This window comes from Euprymna scolopes, chromosome 12, assembly GCF_053919585.1.
Source record: "Euprymna scolopes isolate OS-2025 chromosome 12, ASM5391958v1, whole genome shotgun sequence".
In the NCBI taxonomy this organism is placed as follows: domain Eukaryota; kingdom Metazoa; phylum Mollusca; class Cephalopoda; order Sepiida; family Sepiolidae; genus Euprymna; species Euprymna scolopes.
In genome coordinates, this window is record NC_136493.1 from 84,655,912 (window position 1) to 84,678,430 (window position 22,519).

Genomic DNA, 22,519 nt, shown 5'->3' on the forward strand with positions numbered 1-22,519 from the left:
TAACATGCTGGACCAGGTTTACTAAACCTCTTTGACTAAAATATTTAATAATAACATTTCAAGTGATGTAATCTTCATACAAAACAATGCCCCAAGCCATACGTTAAAAGTTTCAATGGGTTGGTTTGAGATAAAAGGGATTACAGTGATGAAGTGGCTCTCTCAATCCTTGGACTTAAATCCCATTAAAACTTTGTGATCCCATCTAAGGATAAGAGTGAGAATGCATAAATGTTTATCAAAAAAAGAATTAAAGGCCAAATTTCATGAAGAGTGGCAGAAAATAGATCCTACTATTTGCAACAATTTGGCCAATAATATGAAAAAACGAATAAAAGCTGTTATAAAGGCAAAAGCAGGACATGCCAAATATTGATTGTTATTAAAATAGATTTATCAATGTTTACTTCACTATTTTTAACCTTTAAATATATAAGTTTGAATCATAATTTTGATTTTTCATTGGTATATAATATAATTTTGACCATAGCTGTATATATATGGAGGGAACCAAGAAGAATTAGAGAAATTCTTTACAAGGAGACTTCTTGGGATGATGCAAAGCTCGATAATCGAGGTTGGGGCTTATATACAGAAGGATTTGCATTAGTATATATCTTTATAATGAACGAAAAATGTATATGCATTAGTATATATCTTTATATTTTCGTCTTTTCCGTTATCTTTCTGTATATATATATATTGTTCATTGTGTCTCTTTGCGAGATATCAAGTTGAGTGTGTCATGTCGACTGAAAGTATGTTTGCGAGTCTTCACAATAAAGGAGTTGGTAGTGAGTTGCGTTTCTCTCTTTGTAGGTAAGAACTTCTTTTGATTCTTGCTGATGGGATTAAAATCCCGCAGCCAAAATATCACTCTGCTACCAGGTTCTTCATCCAGAACAATTGTGAGTATCACAAATGTTTAAAAAAATTATTGATTACGTAGGTGAAGGAGATTGAAAATTTAAGTATAGTAATCTTTTGAAAGTTTCTTGGGCCAGTTGACCGTCCTCCCTGCTCTTGCTTTGTATAGATGGGTCGACTGTTCAGATGTGTGTGTGGTGTGTGTCAGTGAGTGAAACTGGGTGGTCGAGTGCGTCCAATCCAGCAGAGTCGCACTTTAATATGCAACCATTCATATTCACCTTAAAGTGTTTTCTTTTTCATGTCAAAACATTGCATGATCCAAGGCAAGATGGGTTGAGAGGTCTATGAACCGCTTCATTTGATAAGGATATCCTCTAATTTCATAGGAATTTGATAGTAAGGATATCCTCTAATTTTATAGGAATTGGATGAAATCAATCTTACTAAATATTGTGCAAACATAAATATAAGCTGAAAAATCTTGGAGATTTGGGATCCAATATCTGTTGGAGACAGTGAGAGAATTTAGTTAGGAAGAGGAGATGCCTATGGACTTTTTAAAGGGTGGGTTAATTCGAGTTGGAGCATGTGACCAAATTCGGTCTTAGCCTTCTTGAAATGATCAGGAATGAAAGTAAACAGGAGGCCCAGATGTGGTGATATGGTGAACAGTTGAATACACCACTTTAGTGAAACTAAACATAGGATCTATTAATTTTGCATAGGATGACAGAAGACTATAAAACCAGTCAACAGTGGATGTGATAAAAATTTTGTGAGCATATACAGTGTTAGTTAAGGGATGTGCAAAAACACACAGGGATGTTCAATTATCCACAAGTCTCTGCTTTCTAACATCAACCAGCAAGTCAAAATGATCTAAGAAATCAGCACCTAGACTGGATAGGGTAGGTAGGGAGTACTTGGTGAAGTTTGAGGTCAAGGATCAATAAAACTTGACCACATGTGCCTATCTTCAATGAATTCATGGCAAATACAGAAATGGCGGATTTCTTCGGTTTATTAGAAACCAGATGTAATGACAAAATAGAGCATGAGGATCCTGTGTCTACCATGAACGAACTGTCCAGTATTATTTGTAATATACAGCCAAGAATTATTATGACCTTGATTCCTTACACAAAGAACTTGTCTGTCTCGCTACAACACAGCCAATTTGTGCATTAACAAGTCAAGCTTTGTTAATAATTCGTCATTAAACAAAGCCCCAGCAGCTGCTACAGTCTAAATTGACCCGGGTTGCTGGCTGAGTTTAGGTAATAATTCTAGAATCTTTTCTAACATGGTAGCCAGTTGTTCAGCAGTGTTCTTTTACATGTTCGGGACCAGTATAGCCTGGACTTCAGTAGGCAAACGTAAAAGAACATTTTTTTCTGCCGAGGAGTTCTAAAGTTCTTTTAACCATCTTAGAAACTTTGTAGGGGGCCTCTCACCTAGGTGTTTCTCATGTATGTGTTTGCCTGGACCAACCACAATTTTGCATCATTTGCATATGGAAGCAATGATATGAAACTTACCGCTGCTGTTTAGATACAATGTAAATTTATACAACAGCCAAACCAATACGTTCATTAAATATAAACCACAAAAGAAACTTTATGGACTAATTGTTCTTTAAAATTAGCAAAAAATTGCACACGTAAAATATTTTATGAGCAGGCACTTACAGGACAAAGGCCCAGTTGACCTCCCATTCACTAGAAATAAAAATAAAAATACTAATAACGAACAAGATAAATGAAACTACAGATGCCGCACACTTTGCCCACTAACATTAAAAAAAACACATTTAACATAGGTTACAAATAAGTCCGGTCACTAGATATCTAAGCTCCCCGCTAAAGTAGCACACACAAGAAACAGATGAACGGGAGTTTAACTGGACCATTGTCCTGTAAGTGCCTGCTCATTGGCTAGTCAGGAAGGGTGTGGTGGAAACTAGAAAGCTGATTGGCTAACTAGAAACTTAAAAGGTGCATATATAAAAACACGAGACAACCATAAAATCCTCGCATAAGCCGGATGAATCCTAGCGGGGATCAAATTTTTTTTTTTTTCTCACACAGTGATCACCACTTATCAAGGCCCGGAAGCCACTCAGGGATAAGGGTTATTGCAAGTACATTATGTTAGTGTGGAGATTTGATGAAGTGTTTAATTAGGGGGGCGGTTCATTAGGAATTTGTTAACATTGGACTTGAAGACATCCAAGTTGTAGTCCGGAGGGAAGCAGGCAGACGGAACAGAGTTCCACAGGCGTGCAGTTCTAAGAAAGAAGCTTTGTTCATGGAATCCGCGTTTTGATTTAGGCACAGATATAGAGTGAGGGAAATTTTTCACATGCAAATGCGAAATATTCTGTGTAGCTTAATTGCCATATATATTTTATAACTTACTACTTAGATCTACCTACATATTGAGCACTGTTGAAGTAAATACTTAAAGTTTACACAAATTTATACTTTCGTATATTAATTTATGGGATTAAATGAAGTAGTTACACACACCCACACATATTTATATATATACTAGCAATCGGTGCCCGGCGTTGCCCAGGTGTTTTGAAGGAAAAAAAACGGTCAATTTTTTTAAACTTTGACCCCTTTTATGACCTATTAATATTTATTGTTTAGGGATCAAGTAAAGTTAATAAGTTAGATCCATGTCCAAGGAATCTATATATAAAATATCACGTGTTCAGACATTAAATTTTAGGAGGAGTTTGGTAGAGTTGTCAAAGGTCTAATTGTTGAATATTGACCACTTAATCGCCAAATTTCTGTCGAAAACCTATCACATCGATGTTCCCAAATCTCAGTACCCTGTATATCAAATTTCGAATCTGTAGGCTTAAAATTGACAGAGTTTTAGCGCAGGGAAATGAGCACAGACACACACAGACACTATCACTTATACATATATATATAAACATAAACATCATATATATAAGGATAATAGTACGCCATATATATAACAGAAGACCATTATTTACTGTAGTGTAAGGAAAACCCGGGGGAACTTTACCCAAAAATAAATCTATATTTTTTTGTGTGTATTGATAGTCTGGTACTTATACAGTTTAGTGACGACATTAAAAAAATGGAAATATTGAAAAAAAAAATTTATTGTACGTAACTATTATAGACTGAAGTTCTCCGAAAAAAAATTTCACTTCATTTGATCAAGTAGTTTTTTTTTTTTACATCGAAAAAAATGATTTATCACGGCAACGTCAACGTGGCCATTTTGGAAATGTTATTGCAGGCCCAGGAATTCCCCAAGGGCAGGTAACTGCCGTACATAGCAGAATACCTCCATTTTAGGCCAATCTAGCCCTTTATTCCTCACCAGAATGAGATTTTTAATTTTTTTTGCGAAGACAGATGCCATTTTTGGGTTTTTTTTTTTTTTTTTTTTAATTTGTAACAGAAGTAAATAAACGAAGTTTCGAAGTTATCCATGCGTGTCCAACTGAGCATCTTTTGAAAATAATCTCGTATAAAAATTCTTCAATTCTTTGCATTCTTCAATTTCTTTGCATATTCAATAGTATTCTTATTTAAAAAAAAAAAAAACGCAAAAAAATTGCAGATTTAAAAAAAAAAAAGAAAAAAAAACGTAAAAAAATTGCAGATATGTTGTGCGCACTGCGCATCTCAATATGGCGAGAAAAAAAAAGGCTAGATTGCGAAATTTGGCCTAAAATTTTTTTTCAATATTTCCATTTTTTAATGTCGTCACTAAACTGTATCAGTATGGATAGTCTTATCAACACCCCTTTTTTCTATTTATTTAAAAAGAAAATACAACTTTATACAAATTCCCTATTAGTTTTTTTTTTCGGTTCTAACGATGATCATCTTTATTTACCTAATACGTGTAATTATATTCATACAGATATTCTATATGATTTATATTTGCGTAATATTTGCATAGAAATGAAGAAAATCAAATTTACTGTGTATTTATCGTGTTGCCATAACAACGTGACGTAGCCAGGAACGATAGTGGACGTGAGTGTGTGTGCGTGTGTGCGCGTGTTTTAATGCTGTATTGTTTCGTATCTTATCAACTTCTTCGAATCTATGTGTACAGTAATACAAACCCGTTTTTCGAGCTGAATAAATGTGTTACATTGAATAAAAACACGAAAAATATATCCAGTTTGGTAGAAAAGTAACTTATCTTGCCTTTGATAACATTTATTTGTTATATATTTGTTTTTTGACAACTTTTTCGAATCTATGTGTACAGTAATACAAACCCGAAATGAAAAGACCACGAGCGAACGCGCGTTTTACATAAAAATAAATATTTTTAAATTTTATCTTTCTAGCTTTTAAAAAAAGTTTAAAAATTTTATCAGCCGGCATAATTTATTTTTAAATATTGAAAAATTTCAGGAAAATTAATTTTTGCTAGATTTTCAAAACATTGTTTTCGTGTTGTGTACGTGTCTGCGGCTACACCAGAATGGCGGCCTTGATGTCGTAGGTTGGATTGTAAGATTGTGTAAGTTTCGTATTTTTTTAATTTGTAAATAACAATTTATAAAAGAATTAAACCCTTCCAAGATGGACAATAAATAAAGCCATAATATTTTATGGTAAAGTTAAGAGCCTACGAACCATAGTTTTTTAGGAGATGTGATTATTGGATTAACCAATCAGAAATCGTCTGTGGCACACACATCTCTGTTTTTATAGATATATAGATAGATAGATAGATATATTGTTTTAACACAATCAAGACATCAAGGAATAGATTGATAGCAACAAATAGTGTATTTCATCGTTAGTTACAATTCTTTTAAAACTATCCGGAAAAATTCATATACATATATATATATATATATATATATATATATATATATATACACACACACACACACACACACACACACACACATTCAACCCTACCAACGATAATTTAGATTCTGCGATTGGTCAACATTTATTGGATAATCCAGAATGTTTCCTGGCATATAATGATGACTTTTTTTCAATTCTATTTAGAGGCCGATCAAGTAATCATCTGAAAACTCTCGAATCTGTCTCCATTGCATGACTCAGACATTCTCTCTGTCGAAAGAAGAGGTTCATTAACACATTGCACCTTTTAGGTAACTTGTAGGAAGATAACTAAAGGGAATTTTGTCTGGAAAAATATCCCATTTTTCTGCACTTAATCTTAAGAAAAATAAAGATACTTATCTTTCCAGATTTGATAAAGGTGCCGCCGTAGTCGTTCTGAACCGTATTGACTATATTAATAAAATGTTATATTTTAGATGACACGAATAAATTTCTCAAACTTAATTCGATCGACTCTTATGATAATACTTTGAATATTGAAAGCAAATTTCAAAAACGCTTGTACTTCTTATTTAAAAAGAATTATCTCTCCAAAGATATTTATCAGAAAATATGACCCACTTCCCTGAGGCTTCGAATTTATGGTCTCCCTAAAATGCGCGAAGATAATGTGCCTTGTAGATCCATTTTATCCATGATTGGTTTCGCTCAACATGCCCTCACCTAATATCTCACTGACTTACTTTAGCCTGTCCGTACATTCTATTCCACTTACTGTGTCTCTGATTCTTTTACTTTTTCTAAAATCATTCGAGATACTAACACCAATCAAAATAATTCTTTCTTTTGCTCGTTTGATATTTCCAGTTTATTTACTAACGCGCCTCTTGATGCGACCATTGCTATTTGTTGCGGTGCACTTTATTAATTAACAATTATGCACTAGTTTAAAAACAACTAAAGTAAATAAAAATTATTCATTACATTGAAATGTTTGATTGATTTTAATTTTGCATGGAATTATTTATTAAATAAAACTGCATAAAACTTCGTTTCAAATAAATTTAAAAAAAAACATACTTGTTGTAGGTATAGTTGTAGGTACAGTGGTTGGAATCGTTGTTGGTATAGTGGTTGGAATAGTGGTAGGTATAGTTGTTGGAATAGTTGTAGGTATAGTGGTTGGAATGGTTGTTGGAATCGTTGTTGGAATAGTTGTTGGTATTGTTGTTGGTATAGTTGTTGGAATAGTAGTTGGTACAGTTGTTGGTATAGTAGTTGGTACAGTTGTTGGTATAGTAGTTGGTACAGTTGTTGGTATAGTAGTTGGTACAGTTGTTGGAATAGTTGTAGGTACGGTTGTTGGTATAGTAGTTGGAATAGTTGTAGGAACTGTGGTTGGAATGGTTGTTGGAATAGTTGTTGGTACAGTTGTTGGAATAGTTGTGACTGATATTATTGTTTGCAAATATTTTATCACAAAGATCATAACATTTTATTGCACAATGGTTGAAATTGTCATTTGAACGATGTATAAACAGATGTACAGTGGTTCAAATTGTTGGCAGTACATTAGTTGGAAAATGTAAAAAAAATAATTGTCATTAGAATATATTTCATCCAATTTATATTTTTTATGAAAAAAAAGCACAAAGGAGAAATACTTTTTACATATTACAAGTCCGTGTAAATCTATATATATAAAAAGCAAAATGGCGGCATACGTTTTTGTATGTCCATGGAAGGCTTTTTTCACCAGGATTCTCGAGATGGTTACTATTTTCGAGAACTTTTTATATACTCCCTAGATCATAATATCTACGATTTGTGAACGCATGTCATCTCTACATTTATTTTGATCGACTTTTATAAAATTCATGCTACTTCCGTCTTTTCACATGTTTGTTTGTCTTTTTCATATAAATAAACTGAGACTCAACAAAGCAAAGCTGTCAGCAGCCTTTCGTGCCAGGAAGTCTTGAAAGCAATTAGCTTTGATCAATTTTGGGAAAGCCCTTTATATCAAACAATTGCTTTTCATTTGAGAGTTCCCCCTTTTTCAGGGGAGCTTGGTTTCCCTAACATAATAAATAAATGGAATGGTGGAAAGCTCAACGTTCATTTCTGCACCTGCATGAACTCATTCACTTAGCAAATAAACTTTTTGATTGACATTCTAAATTTCAATGTTTTTCACTTCCTATGGCTTCATAGCATAGCGGTAAGATGTCATGTTTTCTTTCACTTTCTTTTTCACCTTCGTGTCATGGGTTTGTCACGAGTTCAAGCCTGCCTGCCTGCCTACTAACACTTTTTTTTTCTTTTACACCTCCAAACTCCCGCTAGTATATATATAGAAAATAATTAAATTTTTTTTAATATAATCACAACTTATAAACAAGCTACAAATAAGGAAAGGAATGTCAGAGCACTCACCCCTATGATAAATCTTCTTTTATTTTCTACACCGATTTATGCCTTCTTATATCATTTTTATATTTATTATCTTATATGGTTTTTTACTTTTTAAGCATTGCTTGTTTTAATGTCAAGCCATATTTCAAGTCTCTCACACACACACACACACACATACATGTTCCTGAAAGGATGAAACACTAGTGTCTGTAGGTATTAAAAATAATTATAGTAATTATTATATCAGCCTCTTTAAGAACTCGGTTCTTATTGTTGAGCACTCTAAATTGAAATTGAAGTCAGTCACTTAAAGACACATGTGCAGATTATGATGTTATAATCATAAGATCATTATCGCCATCTTGAAATTTATATAAATGTTAATTTCAACTATATTTCTCGCAGTTAATGTTAGACAGGTGGTTTGTTCCTTGCTAATGGGGTCAGAGATGGCTTTGTGCCTGCGTTCAACTCTTCCGACCAGCTGTAATCTGCACTGATGATTCCCAAAAGGATTAAACACTAGTGTCTATAGGTATTAAAAATAATTATAGCAATATTATATATATATATATATATATATATATATATATATATATATATATATATATATATATATATATATAGATAGATATAAATCTAATTATCTTAAGAGTATGAAAAAAGCAATCATCCCCAGTATATCAAAAAGAATATCTAAGATATCACAAAATGAAAATATATTCGATAAGAATAAGGATTAATATAATGAAGTATTACCTCAATCAGGATATCAAGGAAAGATCAAATACATAAAGGCGTTTGATAATTAAAATAGCAGGATAAATTATACAACATCATATAACATGGTGATGAAGGGAAGAAGAAATGTAAAGAATAAAATAGATAAAAAATAAACATAAGAATAAAAAGAATGAAATTAAAGAAGCATATAATAGTAATAATACAGTTAAGAATAAGAGAAATGGGTGCAAAAACAAGTCTGGTTTAATCATCCTTTTAGTGAACAGATACAAAATAATATCCCTAAAGAATTTTACAAAATAATTGATAAGAACTATATGAATTATAGTAGGATGGAATCAGGTGAATTAAATATTGAGAAAAAATGTAACTGTAGAATACCTAATGAATGTCCATTGGAGGGCAATTGCTTAATATATGAAATTGTATACAAATGTGCAGTTAGGGCAAATAATAGTAAAAAGATATACCGAAACCATATTGTATCATTTAACATTGAACCAGGAAAGGAAACAACTTGGAATGAGGATAAGGATAGAAATAATGATATGACAAAAATAAATATTAAAAATAAGAAGAGAAACACAACTGCGTGAGGTGATTGGCTTACAGAACCATGTAAGAAAAAATAGAATTTGAATTAAAATGGTCAATAGTAGATAAAGGTAGAAAATAGAATCCTAGTAAATCAAAAAGATGTAATTTATGTTTACTTGAGTAAACATAGTGAATTCTAAAGAGAAAATTTGGAACAAAAAATTTCATGTTATTAAAGCTGTCTTCAGAGAAATAAATTCCTATTACCATGCTCAAGACCTGATTAAACGTGTTTAAATTTTAAAAAAAAATTAAGATATATGTTGAGAGTGAAATGTAAGTGTTATAAGAGAATGTTAAATTTAATACAAAGATTTTAGGATAGTGCAATAAACAAATTAATGGGTCATTAACTTAACACATAAAAATAAACTAATTATAACCTAAATAAGGGAAATAGAATTAAATTTAAAGTTGATAATCGTTATTGGGAATAAACTAACACCTGAGAAATTTCATTAGCACAAAAAAAGAATCAAACATTAAGTAATTGCAAAATATTGAGACGAACAGATTATGATGGATTAAAATGGACTAAATAAGAAGTTTGAAGCAAACTAGGTGAAAAATTGAACCTAGACTGATATAAAGATAATAATATTAAAACTACAAATTTTAAAATTAAGCAAAAGAGATTAATGAATACTAAAGTCAAAATATTAAAGTAAGAATACACACGAATTTCGATAAAATTATGAATCGATAAATATAGGCAAACTTGAGTTATATCTCTTACACCATAATGATATACTGAATAATACAGAATAGTAAATATTAAAAAAAAAAAAAAAATAAAATGTTTATATTGAGATAAAACTTGAAAAGATAGATTTAACATTTAAATTATGTACATAACCAGTATGTGATGAAGATAAATTTTAATTGATATTATTTAAATAAACCTTTTAATTATAATTTAAAAAAAAAAAATAACATGTAAAGGAAAAAAAAATCAACAAATATATGGCAATATGTAAATAAATATTTATACGAAAGTCGGGAAAATACAGATATGAATAGTTGGACATATAAATAGAGACTACAATTTGAAGGGGTAGATTATAGAACTTGGGGAATAAATTGATAAAATAAATAAATTGGAGAGGGAGAAATAATTATAAGAATTAGAAAAAACATTAAAAGATTAAATGAATGTAAAACAGGAAATTGATGAAGTATCATATTAAAAGAAGAAATTCGAAAATGGGAGATTAATCAATTCGAAGGCAACCAAAAAATAAATAAACAAATAATAGAATAATATGATGAGAAAGAGGTGAGTCTAACCGCTTGATCCTTTAAAATAGGGATTATGAATATATTTATACATATATAACAAATATATTTTAGTGTCTGAAGCTATTTTTGGAATATTTTTAAATGATATAATGTTTAAATTTGTCCAAATAGTTATGAAACAATCGTAACACACAGAAATACACCATATGATGTTTTCATTTCATATTTTCTTGTCTTGATTTTGCAAAAATATTATGTATAAAGGAAAACAAATATATATATATATATATATATATATATATATATAGTATGAAAATATACTTATGGCTGGTAAGCTATAGAGAAACGTTTATGTTTCATTCCAGGAAATCATCAGACTAATTGCTCTACTAATATCTACTAATGTATAGAGCACAGTTGAAATAAATACTGAAAATATATACTAATACATCTCTTAATAAATTCTGAGCCTAATTAATAAAAACCACACCTTTTAGGCAAAATTCTACTTTATTACTCAGCATAATCTCCTTCTGAGATTCACTGATTACAATGCTTCTCTTACAATTTGATGCCTTTTTTTCATAAAACAATTTTTTTTGGGGGGGGGGGGAGAGTTTCTGATATCATGCCTTCACTATAACTAAAAAACAATGTGATTAGAGCAAACTATTTTAAAGTTAAAACCTACAAAGTAGACACATGTTTTTTGTTCGGGGATGAATAAAAGTTATAAAAACTAGTAAATGTAGACTTTGATAAAAAGTCGAAATGGTAAATCATATATTAAGTAAATGCAGCAAACTAGCTTCCAAAAATTACAAAAAGAGACACGACTGCTTGGGAAAAGCAGCTCACTGGAAACTATGCAAACGTCATTATTTTGAACATGCAGTACAAACAGACAAATTTATTTGGCCAAGGACACCGGACATCATAATAGTGAGCTGGAAGGAAAAAAACTTGCTAAATTGTAGATATAATTGTTTTAGCAGATGACTAAGTAAAGACCTAGAAGCTGAATATGAAATCCGAAGAAAAAATATATAATACCAATAATTGTAGGGGCACTAGGAATTTTCTTATACTAACTCCAAACAGTTTAAAATAGTAGTGGTATTTGCTGATATGCTATTTTTAAATCTATTTTTGTAAGAACGTTCATAACTGTCAGTTCATGTAATGCAACTTCAACATTAGGTATTGGATGTGAATTGAGAAAACTTTATGATTTATTGCTATTTTTAAATCTTAACATATACATCTATTTCCATCTGATTTTCTCAAAAATACAATAGGTGATGACTACTTGCTACACACAGGGGGAACATATTCAAGAAAGTCCTATTAGCTTTTGCAATTTTGCTCCTACAAATGCACTGATAATTTTCTTTGAATTTTAAACTCACTTCATAGTTTTTTAACTTTTTAATTTGTTCCTATTTTTATCTCATTTAATTAATTTGGTAGAATTTATGTCAATTATATCATTTCCAAGAAGCCTATATTGCACATAACTTAAATTAATCCTAATTGACTTAATTCCTCTCCGATCGTTTGTTCTTCTTGTCTAAGTTTTTCAAACTCACAATATTTATTCACATTTTTTAAACAGGATAGATATTTTATGATTGGTTCATCACTTTCTTCTTTCATCAACATGAACTTTGTTTTTTCTATTACGACCAACATTTTCTTAAGTCTCATATTTTTTCTTACGATTTGACTTATTTTTTAACAAAGTCAGGTCTTCCAGATTTATGGGATATGCCATAATGGATATTTTTATTATTGCTTCACATCCAGCTGTAGTCAAAAATAAATCTGTTATTTCATTTTCTCGTTTAGTTTCCTTGTAGTCTTTTAACATTTTAGTTCCTTCACTGGCAACAAAACATTGTAGCAATGTATCGATAATATTGGAATCCTCGAGAGACTATTGCAATTCTATCAGCGATGCCATTGTTATGAAGTGAAAGTTGGCCTTGTTCATAGATAGTCAAGCTTTTTCCTATATTTCTTAGAGAGAGAATCATATAGGCTCTCTCCTATGCTTATGCTAATTAGTCAAACAGAATTGTCAGTATCACTACAATCACTATATCACTATGTTTTGGTGGCTTTTTGTCCACCCACATGCCCAGTTTGTTACTTCCAACAGTATATCCTTCAGCTTGTTAGATAATTCCTGTTGTAAATATAGTATTCAAATGATCCACTATGTGATCTCTAAACCTACATTTTACAAGTTGCTCAAACCACATGTAGTGTAAATAAACACCAAGGCTGTCAATATTTTATTACTAATCATCTTCAGCAATATGATTCGCTCACTTACATAATTAACTTCAATAATAGTATCTATCCACCTTTCTGCAATAAAAATACCAACATTACCTGGTCCCTTTACATTTCAACCAAGTTTTCTGGATAAAACATGTAGTTAAGTAGAAAAAAAAGAAATTAAAAAAAAATATATAAGACACAGCTGTTCCTTCCAAAAGGTCGAGCTCTTAAATGTCCAAAAATAATTCACTGTCACAAAAATAATTCGCCGGCACTTCTTCCAACCATCATTTCACTCTCTGCGCTCTTCACCCCTGCTTAAAAAAAAAAAGTACCGTTTATATGCTGCTCATTTCTCCACTTATGCAAATTGACTATCAACCAGAGCCATCTAGTTTTCCATTTCTCCAAACAGCCAATTAGCAAAGGGGGACAACTCAAACCACACAGAGCCATCTAGTTTTCCATTTCTCCAAACAGCCAATTTGCAAAGGGGGACAACTCAAACCCCACACTCCCTTGATCTACACGATCATCACATGTCAACCCATCACGTAGGCGCTCGACCAACATGGCGGCCGTCTCTCTCACTGCAATTTCCGTGGAGCCTCTTCGTGAACGTCGCTACTTGGCTCAATGTCGCTGTCTTCCTCTGATAACACCACCACCGGCCGCACATCAAGGATGTGTCGAGGGATGCCGTCGATAGATACATTGTTCGGAGACTGGACACTTGCCACAATGCCCCTCCCCCAGCGTGTGGTACAGCGAGCATCAGGCGGTTTGATCCTCACTTCCTCTCCCACTCGCACAGTCGCTCGCTTCTCGCCTTCCTCCGCAGGTACATGTGCAGTTCGGGGATGCTGCCACTCGTACTTGAAGACTGCCCTCCTGTAGCTTCGGACTGGATCCAAGAGAACACAGTGGCTGAGTAGGTCCTCACCTCACTATTCTGTAGCCCCCATTTCAAGGCTAAGTTGATGCCCTTCATAACCGCATCCAGTTCCGCCACATTTATGTGAGCCACGTCGTCCTTCTTTCGCAACCAAGCAGCATCTTCTGCAGTAACACCACCTATCTCCAAGGTGACCCCCACTGCTATACAGCTTGACACACACAACACAACACCTTCTGCACTGTTGGGTACATGCCAAACGCCTCTCACTGGATACTCCCTCTTCACCTCTTCAATAATCTTTCTAATAATGTCCACAGTCTCTTTATCAACTCCATCCTCCCACTTCGCTCCACTAGCTAGCCTTTTGATATAACTACATGCAGTCCATAGCCATCCTGCAATAGGGTAATGGCCAACCAGTCTTCCGCATATTGAGAAGAGTTCTCCCCTGCTCAATTTTTCCGACACCTCCGGGATCTCATTTCCCCTCCAGAACACTAACCATCCTATCTGGTCCTTTCTTAGTTGGAGCCCTAACACAGCTCTTCCCTACAACGATTCCGGGCGTTTTGCAATTAGCCCAAAGCTGTTGAGGTCTTTTACTACGTCCTCTGCAGTTGTTACCGTCTCGTCCACCAAAATATCATCAATGTAGGAACTGGTGGCCCTTCTGACTGCGTCCACCTTGCTTAGCACCATTTTGAGGATCGCTGCCATGATTTTTGGTGCAGAATTCAGGCCAAAACCCAACCTAATCAGGTAGTACGTTCGGCCCTTGTATCTGACCAGCTGGTATTTTCAGAATTCCTGTGAAATGTGGATCTGTAGGTATGCAGATTTTAAATCCACAATCGTCACAGCCTTCTGAATCTGCCTGCACTCTCGCATGGTCTCTCCGCACACGTCCATCACATCGCCTCCCGTGTGACACGCAACGTGTACGTTCAGCTCCCTGAAGTCCTGTACTGGCCGAACTTTTTGTTTTGTGGGCTGAACAACCGCCATTAACGGCATCACACCTTCCACCTTCTCCGTCCATGGTCTTAAAATTCCCTCCGAGATCCATCGGTCCACATCCTTCTCAAATTCAACTCTTGTGCCTCCTCGTAACGTATGCTCGTAGCATTCCACTCTGTTGTTCAGTATCGGAGGTTCTCCCTTCCATGCCCACTGGACTGTCCATTTCTCACCATCAAAGTGTGCAGAGAAATCTTAGTCCTCTATCGTGCAACTTTTGTCTAACCCGGCCGTTCCTGTGACACATTTTTCGAATTGCACACCTGAAGCCCCTTGGTGTCCTCCAAATCTCACAGAGTTCCTATATACTGTAATGCTCCCTAGTTGAGCAATTGCGTACATCCCTAGCACCACATCGAAACCCGTGATAATTTTGTTAATAACAATCGCCTGGATTTTTAGTGACATCCCACGTACCATCAACCGAACGATACTTGTGCCATTGCACTTCACCTCTCTGCCGTCAACTGCCGTAATGCTGCTGGTTCCATTGCATGTGTCAACCATGTCTTTGGTGACAATTGTTGAAGTACAGCCCGTGTCGACAAGGGCTTTTGCACTTCGTCCATTTAGGGTCACCTCTACTTGTGGTGATATACCCTGAAGCGCCTTCATCGAATAAGTGGGGTAGCCACCAGCGCAGTGGCTTTCCCCTGTTCGTTTCCCTGGGAACAGAATCTGCTGATGTGGCCGAATTCCCCACAGCAGTAACACGTGACTTCTGGCTTTGACTACCTGCACTGCCTCGCCATATGGAGGCCTTGGCATCGGTAGCATCTGCCAGAGAACCTGGGTGTCTGCCACAGTCCTCTCTGCATTTCGTCCTTCACAATTTCCTGCTGCAGTTTGCTTCGTTGAGCGACAGCTACGATTCCCTGCTCACTCTCTTTTTTCCTGGCCAGCACCCTAGCCTGTGTAATCAACTCCGCCACCTCCATAGTATTTACACCGAGCAGTTGCTGCAGAGCTATAGAAATATAGTCCGGGAAGCCATGGATAAAGGCCAGTACTGGACTTCAGGGAGCTGAACGTACACGTTGCGTGTCACACAGGAGGCGATGTGATTGACGTGTGTGGAGAGACCATGCGAGAGTGGAGGAGATTTAGAAGGCTGCGACGATTGTGGATTTAAAATCTGCATACCTAAAGATCCACATTTCACAGGAATTCTGGAAATACCAGTTGGTCAGATACAAGGGCCGAACGTACTACCTGACTAGGTTGGGTTTTGGCCTGAATTCTGCACCAAAAATCATGGCAGCGATCCTCAAAATGGTGCTAAGCAAGGAGGACGCAGTCAGAAGAGCCACCAGTTCCTACATTGATGATATTTTGGTGGATGAGACGGTAACAACTGCGGTGGACATAGTAAAAGACCTCAACAGCTTTGGGCTAATTGCAAAACGCCCGGAATCGTTGTAGGAAGGAGCTGTGTTAGGGCTCCAACTAAGAAAGGACCAGATAGGACGGTTAGTGTTCCGGAGGGGAAATGAGATCCTGGAGGTGTCGGAAAAATTGAGCAGGGGAGAACTCTTCTCAATATGCGGAAGACTGGTGGGCCATTACCCTATTGCAGGATGGCTATGGACTGCATGTAGTTATATCAAAAGGCTAGCTAGTTGAGCGAAGTGGGAGGATGGAGTTGATAAAGAGACTGTGGACATTATGAGAGAGATTATTGAAGAGGTGAAGAGGGGGGATCCAGTGAGAGGTGTTTGGCATGTACCCAACAGTGCAGAAAGTGTTATGTGGTGTGATGCAAGCCGTATAGCAGTGGCGGTCACCTTGGAGATAGGTGGTGTTACTGCAGAAGATGCTGCTTGGTTGCGGAAGAAGGACGATGTGGCTCACATAAATGTGGCGGAACTGGATGCGGTTATGAAGGGCATCAACTTAGCCTTGAAATGGGGGCTACAGAATAGTTAGGTGAGGATCGACGCAGCCACTGTGTTCTCTTGGATCCAGTCTGGAGCTACAGGAGAAAGGAGGGTGAAGACGAAAGGCGCTGCCGAAATAGCTTGTAGTGAAGTAGAAAAAAAAGAAATTTAAAAAAAATATATAAGACACAGCTGTTCCTTCCAAAAGGTCGAGCCCTTCAACGTCCACAAATAATTCACTGTCACAAAAAGAATTCGCCGTCACTTCTTCCAACTGTCGTTTCACTCTCTGCGCTCTTCACCCCTGCTTAAAAAAAAAGTACCGTTTATATGCTGCCCATTTCTCCACTTATGCAAATTGACTATTAACCAGAGCCATCTAGTTTTCCATTTCTCCAAACAGCCAATTAGCAAAGGGGGACAACTCAAACCACACAGAGCCATCTAGTTTTCCATTTCTCCAAACAGCCAATTTGCAAAGGGGGACAACTCGGACTACAAAACACAAATCAATACATCTTCTTTCAAGCAAATCAACAATTAAACCAGCTATTCATTGCTACCTTCCAATATTTACATAGTCTGAAATGTATTCTTTTTTTATGACATTTCCTTATTTGAGGTAAGATTTTTTTAGTCCAGATATTCTTGTTGACATCAACCCAGTTATGTCATAAGAACCAATTTTTATAACAAAATATCATAGCAAGACTTAAAGTGCTACAACTGCATTTGGGATTTCTTAAAAATTAGTTTTCTCAATAAATAAATAAATAAATAAAAAAGGAATTATACACTGGTTCTCTGCACAGCTACACATCCAACATTATGTACAATGTACAAGGGGGAATTTCACTTATCTTAGTTGAGACAGTGATACAAAAGCACTCTACTTACACCGACTCCAATTTTAAGTATACTTTCAGAATTAGTATCCAAAAACTAATATTCAGTAACATGAACCAGTGATCAAGTCTTTTGTTTCCTTGGTATGAGTCACCCTCATCAACTACCTTCTAGCAATAAAAAGTTACAAAGCGATGGGTGTCTGATTGAATAAAGATAAAGGTTGTTTTTCTTTAGTACTAAGGCTTGTCATTACTTGTCATGACTTAGTAGGATCAAGTCTCTCTGACCTTCTATCTAGCCCAAGTAAGGGCCTAAGTGTGGTGTTGCAATTCATGCAATTATTTAGGCAACTGGAGTAAAGATTGCCCAGCTACATCATGATTTGCTATCTACAGTCAGCAGACTTTGAAAGTATTTTTAAAGTATTTAAAAAATGTTAAACTTTGAACAAAAATCACAAATCTATAAACTATTTGTAAAAGTATTACTCACCACGTGGACCACACAGATGAACACTAACTTCGGTTTCAACACGCCTTTCTGGATTTTCTTTTTCAATTGTAATTTCAAGCTCAAATAATGTATCAATTTGTGGAAGATATACTGTAGTAGTAGGATCAACATTCTGTAATGAAAAATAGAAAATTGAACATTTTATCAAAAAATACTTCAATAGTTCAGTTACAATTAATTAGTGTTGCATTTGCTTTATGATTTTCCTTTCCGACAACAAAATTTCTGTTTTTGAATTTTTGAAATAAACAATTGGTTATTCATATTATTTGGATTCATCAGACTACTGTTTTCATCTTCAGTGTCATTTTACAACGTTTTCATTCATACTCTGGCCCCATCAGGAAGATGTTCAAACATTACTAGACCACGTGAACTCTCTCCACATAACTATACAGTTCATGATGGAAAAACAACATAACAACAAACTATTCTTTCCAGATGTACTGATTATCCACATTGGTCAGGGTTTATGTTATCTATATACCGAAAGTCAACATTCACTGGACAGTACCTAAACTTCAATCTCACTATCCATATAATGTAAAGAAAGGAATAATCCATTGTTTAAAACACAGAGAAAAAGCAATATGTAATAACAGCAATGCATATCAAGAGGAGATGGACAGTTTAAGAGAAACACTCTGCTGAATCAACTATCCAGAGAGCATGAAAGCAGCTCCAAGAAATCTGGACCAGACACAAAAGGACATCACTCAAAAACTCACCACAGTTTGTATACCACACATGAAGGGCTTGTCTGAAAAAAAAAAATTCAATGAATCCATATCAAATCAGGACAGTATTTGAGAACGATTTAACTCTCCGGAAATAGCTTGTGAGAGTCAAGCCCCCTACAGAAAAAATTATGACTAACAACTGTGTATATGAAATCCCATGTAGATGTGGAAAACTATACAAAGGTGAGACGTGTCGACCACTAAAAGTATGGTTAGAAGAACGTCGAAAAGCCGTAACATATGGAGAGATTTAAAAATCGAGTATAGCTGACCATATTTGGAGGGAAAAAGGAAACCATTATAATTTACTACTATGGGACGAAGTAAAAATTATTGACGGAGAGGAACGATGAAGAGTAACGCAACTAAAAGAAGCTGCACATATGCTTGGAGACGATCAATTTCTAAGTATTCTATATGGAAATAAACATTACAAAAAACAGCTTCTACAGAGAAAATATCAAACCCAAAACTTCTGTTTTTGCATATATTGCTATCAGAAATGTTTATATTCTATACAAACTGCAACTTCTTAACAGAAAATTAAATATATATATATATATATAGATATTCGGTAAACTTACAATATATTTACATTCCTTATTATTTTTTAAATATATTTCTGACCCGCTTCTTTGTTTACATCTACATGTGTGCGTGTGTCCGTGTGTTCCCGCCAGCATGCGTTACCAAAGAAAAACGCTTTTGCTTTGCAAACATATTTATTAGATGTTAATAAACATTATGAACTGCAAGTTTTTTTTAGATAATTTAATATCTATCTAATCAGTATTATACATGCAAATAAACATTACAAAAATTTAAATGATATACAAAATGCAACTTCTCCTTAGAAAATTAAATATATATATAGATGTTCGGTAAACTTACAATATATTTACATTTTTTTAATTTTTTTTTTATTTCTCACCTGTTACTTTGTTTTACACGTGTTCCTGTGTGCATGTGTTTCCATCAGCGTGCATTATAGCGTGAAGTAAATAAAGGGTTCCATTCGAAATTCCATCCAAATTCTCGAGTTCGACAGAAACATTCCCAAGTTCGAGATTATACCGATCGAAACGTTGTAAAAATGATACTCCAGACGAAAACAGTAGTCTGATGAATCCAAATAATACGAAAGCAATTTCTAACAGAAATCACAATGTAAATGTAATATGTAGTAAATAATATTTTTGATGAAAGCAATTACTAAAACTCAATTCAATACAAAAAATTTCTTCTATAAAATTGAATTGTCAAAAAGGAAATTTGACTTACCGTAAAAGGCTCTACTTCACCAGCTGCATATGTTGCAATAACACTAAAACTTTGGATATTCTTTGTATTTAGAAGGCTAATCTTAACTGGAAGTCTTGGTTCATTGAAAGTGATCACAAGTCTTAGAATATTATCATTTACGTCAAACTTATAGGGTCCAGCACCAGGAACTAATTTTTGAATGGGATCATTTGTGCTTGATGAAATAATTTCCACATCATCATCACTGAGATTTTCCTGTGTGATTTCTTCAGCATGAATACAGATTTCTAAAATAAAGCATTAAAAAATAACTTATAGAAAGATAAATATAAATTTATGTTGAATTTTTATGAAAATACATTGATAACTGTCAGGTTAGCTTAATGAACCAATAACTTTTCTAATCACAATATATGAGGCAACATTCAATGACAATTATACAGTAAGTAATGCGCATGTATCATCACATAGTTCAATACATTTATAATTATATAAATAAGTTATATAATAAAAATTGCAACTACAAAATATTTTCTCCTTTATTGGCTACAGTTTTAAAGATTTTATATCCTTGTTCTTGTTAAGTAATATACTACAATGATGATTTAATGATAATTATAAAGTAAGTTATGCACGTGTATCATCACATATTTCAATATACTTTTAATTATATAAATAAATTATATAATAAAGATTTGCAGATACAAAATATTTCGTATATCGCATATAAACTACAGTTTAAAAGATTTTATAAGTTTATCCTTACAAATAAATATACTACAAAGATGATTTAAAGAAAATAAAAAGTCATGATAATACAATAATATAATCAGAAATACTCTACCATGTGTTGTAGTCATTCTTATAGGCCCTTTAGTAGGAAAAGTTGTTGTTGAGGTAACTGTGAATATAACCACAAAATGTCAACAATCATTAAAATTAAGATTTTTTTTTACAAACAAAATCTCATTAATTCTAACTAATCAAATGTTACACAAACAGAATTAGAATTGAGTTAAAATAACAAGTTATGCTGGTTCAAATAATATACCAAACAAACGTTCATTATTATTTAGAATTGCTTTTGCTGTCTTGTTCATATATTCATGCACAGAACCAGGTGCACTATTTTTCTTTTAACTTCCTTAAATATTTGCAACGTTTTGCTTCTATACTTCTCAAAGCTAATGAGGTTTTCTTTTGTTGGATATTTTGCAATTTTCTTAGAATTGGGTAGCATTTTTTACAGCTTTTCTACATCAATCATCAAACGATGGTTTACTGCGTTTTACAGAAGGTTATGTTTTGAGCATGTTTTCCTTTGCTGCTGATAATAATGTATTACTAACGTGTGTGGTACGATCTTTATTTTGGTTGTTTGATTATGGAATCAATTTGTAATGTTCATAACTTCTTAAATTTTTCCTAATTGGCTTTTTTGAAATCCCAATATGATATTTTTACGTCAGTTTGAGATGTAAAGACGTTATTCTAAGAAAATCGGGAAATGGTTGTTTTGGACTTTCCAGTTATAATTTAGGAATAGCTTAAAACGACATATTGTACAATATGTGACTGTTGCTGAATATGTTTACGTTGTTATTTTTGCAGAATATGTGTATAGACTCTATTATTTTTACTTTTTTCTCCGGTTTTCTTGCTTCCTCATATTTCATTATGGTTGTTAAAGTTCCCCATTATAATGAAATATTTGGACAGTTGTTTAATTAATTCACTTAGTTCTGATTCTTCGAGTTCTTTATTGCTGATATATATGTATTGGGCACACTTTTATACTTTTATGAAAAGATGCTGATATAGCGACTTCTTGCATATTTGTATTTCATTGTGTGAGATATTTTTAATGATTACTTATTATCTACATCTTTGAGTTTAATTTCTTGAAGGCAAACAATTGCTGGATAGTGGTTTATAATGTTCACAATAGTTGGTCCATATTTTTCTGATATTCCAATTATTTATGGGTTTTCATTTTAATTGTATTGTCTGTGAAACTTATATTCGCCTTTCTCGGTTTTCTTGCTTCCCTATTTTTATTATGGTTGTTCAAATCACTTATTATGATGAAGTATCTTGGCAGTTGTTCAATTGACTGCCTTGTTTTAATTCTTTCAATTGTCATTTGCTAGTATCTATAATAAGCACAATGTGATAGTTTTATGAAAAATGCCAATATGGTGACTTTTTGCATATTTGTATTTAATTTAATTAATTGATTTAATGGGATATTAATTTTATAATTTTATTACCCACATTTTTCAGTTGAGTTTCTTGAAGACAAACAATTACTGGACAGTAATTTTTTTGTATGGTGGTCTTAGAGGTTTTTTCTGTGGTTATTTTCATCTTGGGATG

The 22,519-nt window shown here is 33.9% G+C and overlaps 1 protein-coding gene across 1 annotated transcript; it reads right to left on the bottom strand.

Moving 5' to 3' along the window:
• Positions 1–6,395: 6,395 nt before the first annotated feature.
• On the bottom strand, positions 6,396–21,042 carry LOC145291387 (uncharacterized). The gene is made up of 4 exons (XM_080137181.1): positions 20,988–21,042; positions 20,162–20,430; positions 18,120–18,252; positions 6,396–7,154 (listed from the first exon to the last, which is right to left on the bottom strand). The coding sequence occupies exons 1-4, from the start codon at positions 21,001–21,003 to the stop codon at positions 6,760–6,762; spliced, it is 813 nt and encodes a 270-aa protein (XP_079993307.1). The 5' UTR covers positions 21,004–21,042; the 3' UTR covers positions 6,396–6,759.
• Positions 21,043–22,519: the final 1,477 nt, after the last annotated feature.

Coding starts and splice junctions, on each gene's coding strand:
- LOC145291387 (XM_080137181.1), bottom strand. Junction 18,253..20,161: donor GTGAAGTAGAGCCTTTTACG/GTAAGTCAAATT, acceptor TTTTCATTACAG/AATGTTGATCCTACTACTAC. Junction 7,155..18,119: donor TCATCTGTGTGGTCCACGTG/GTGAGTAATACT, acceptor CAATAATATCAG/TCACAACTATTCCAACAACT.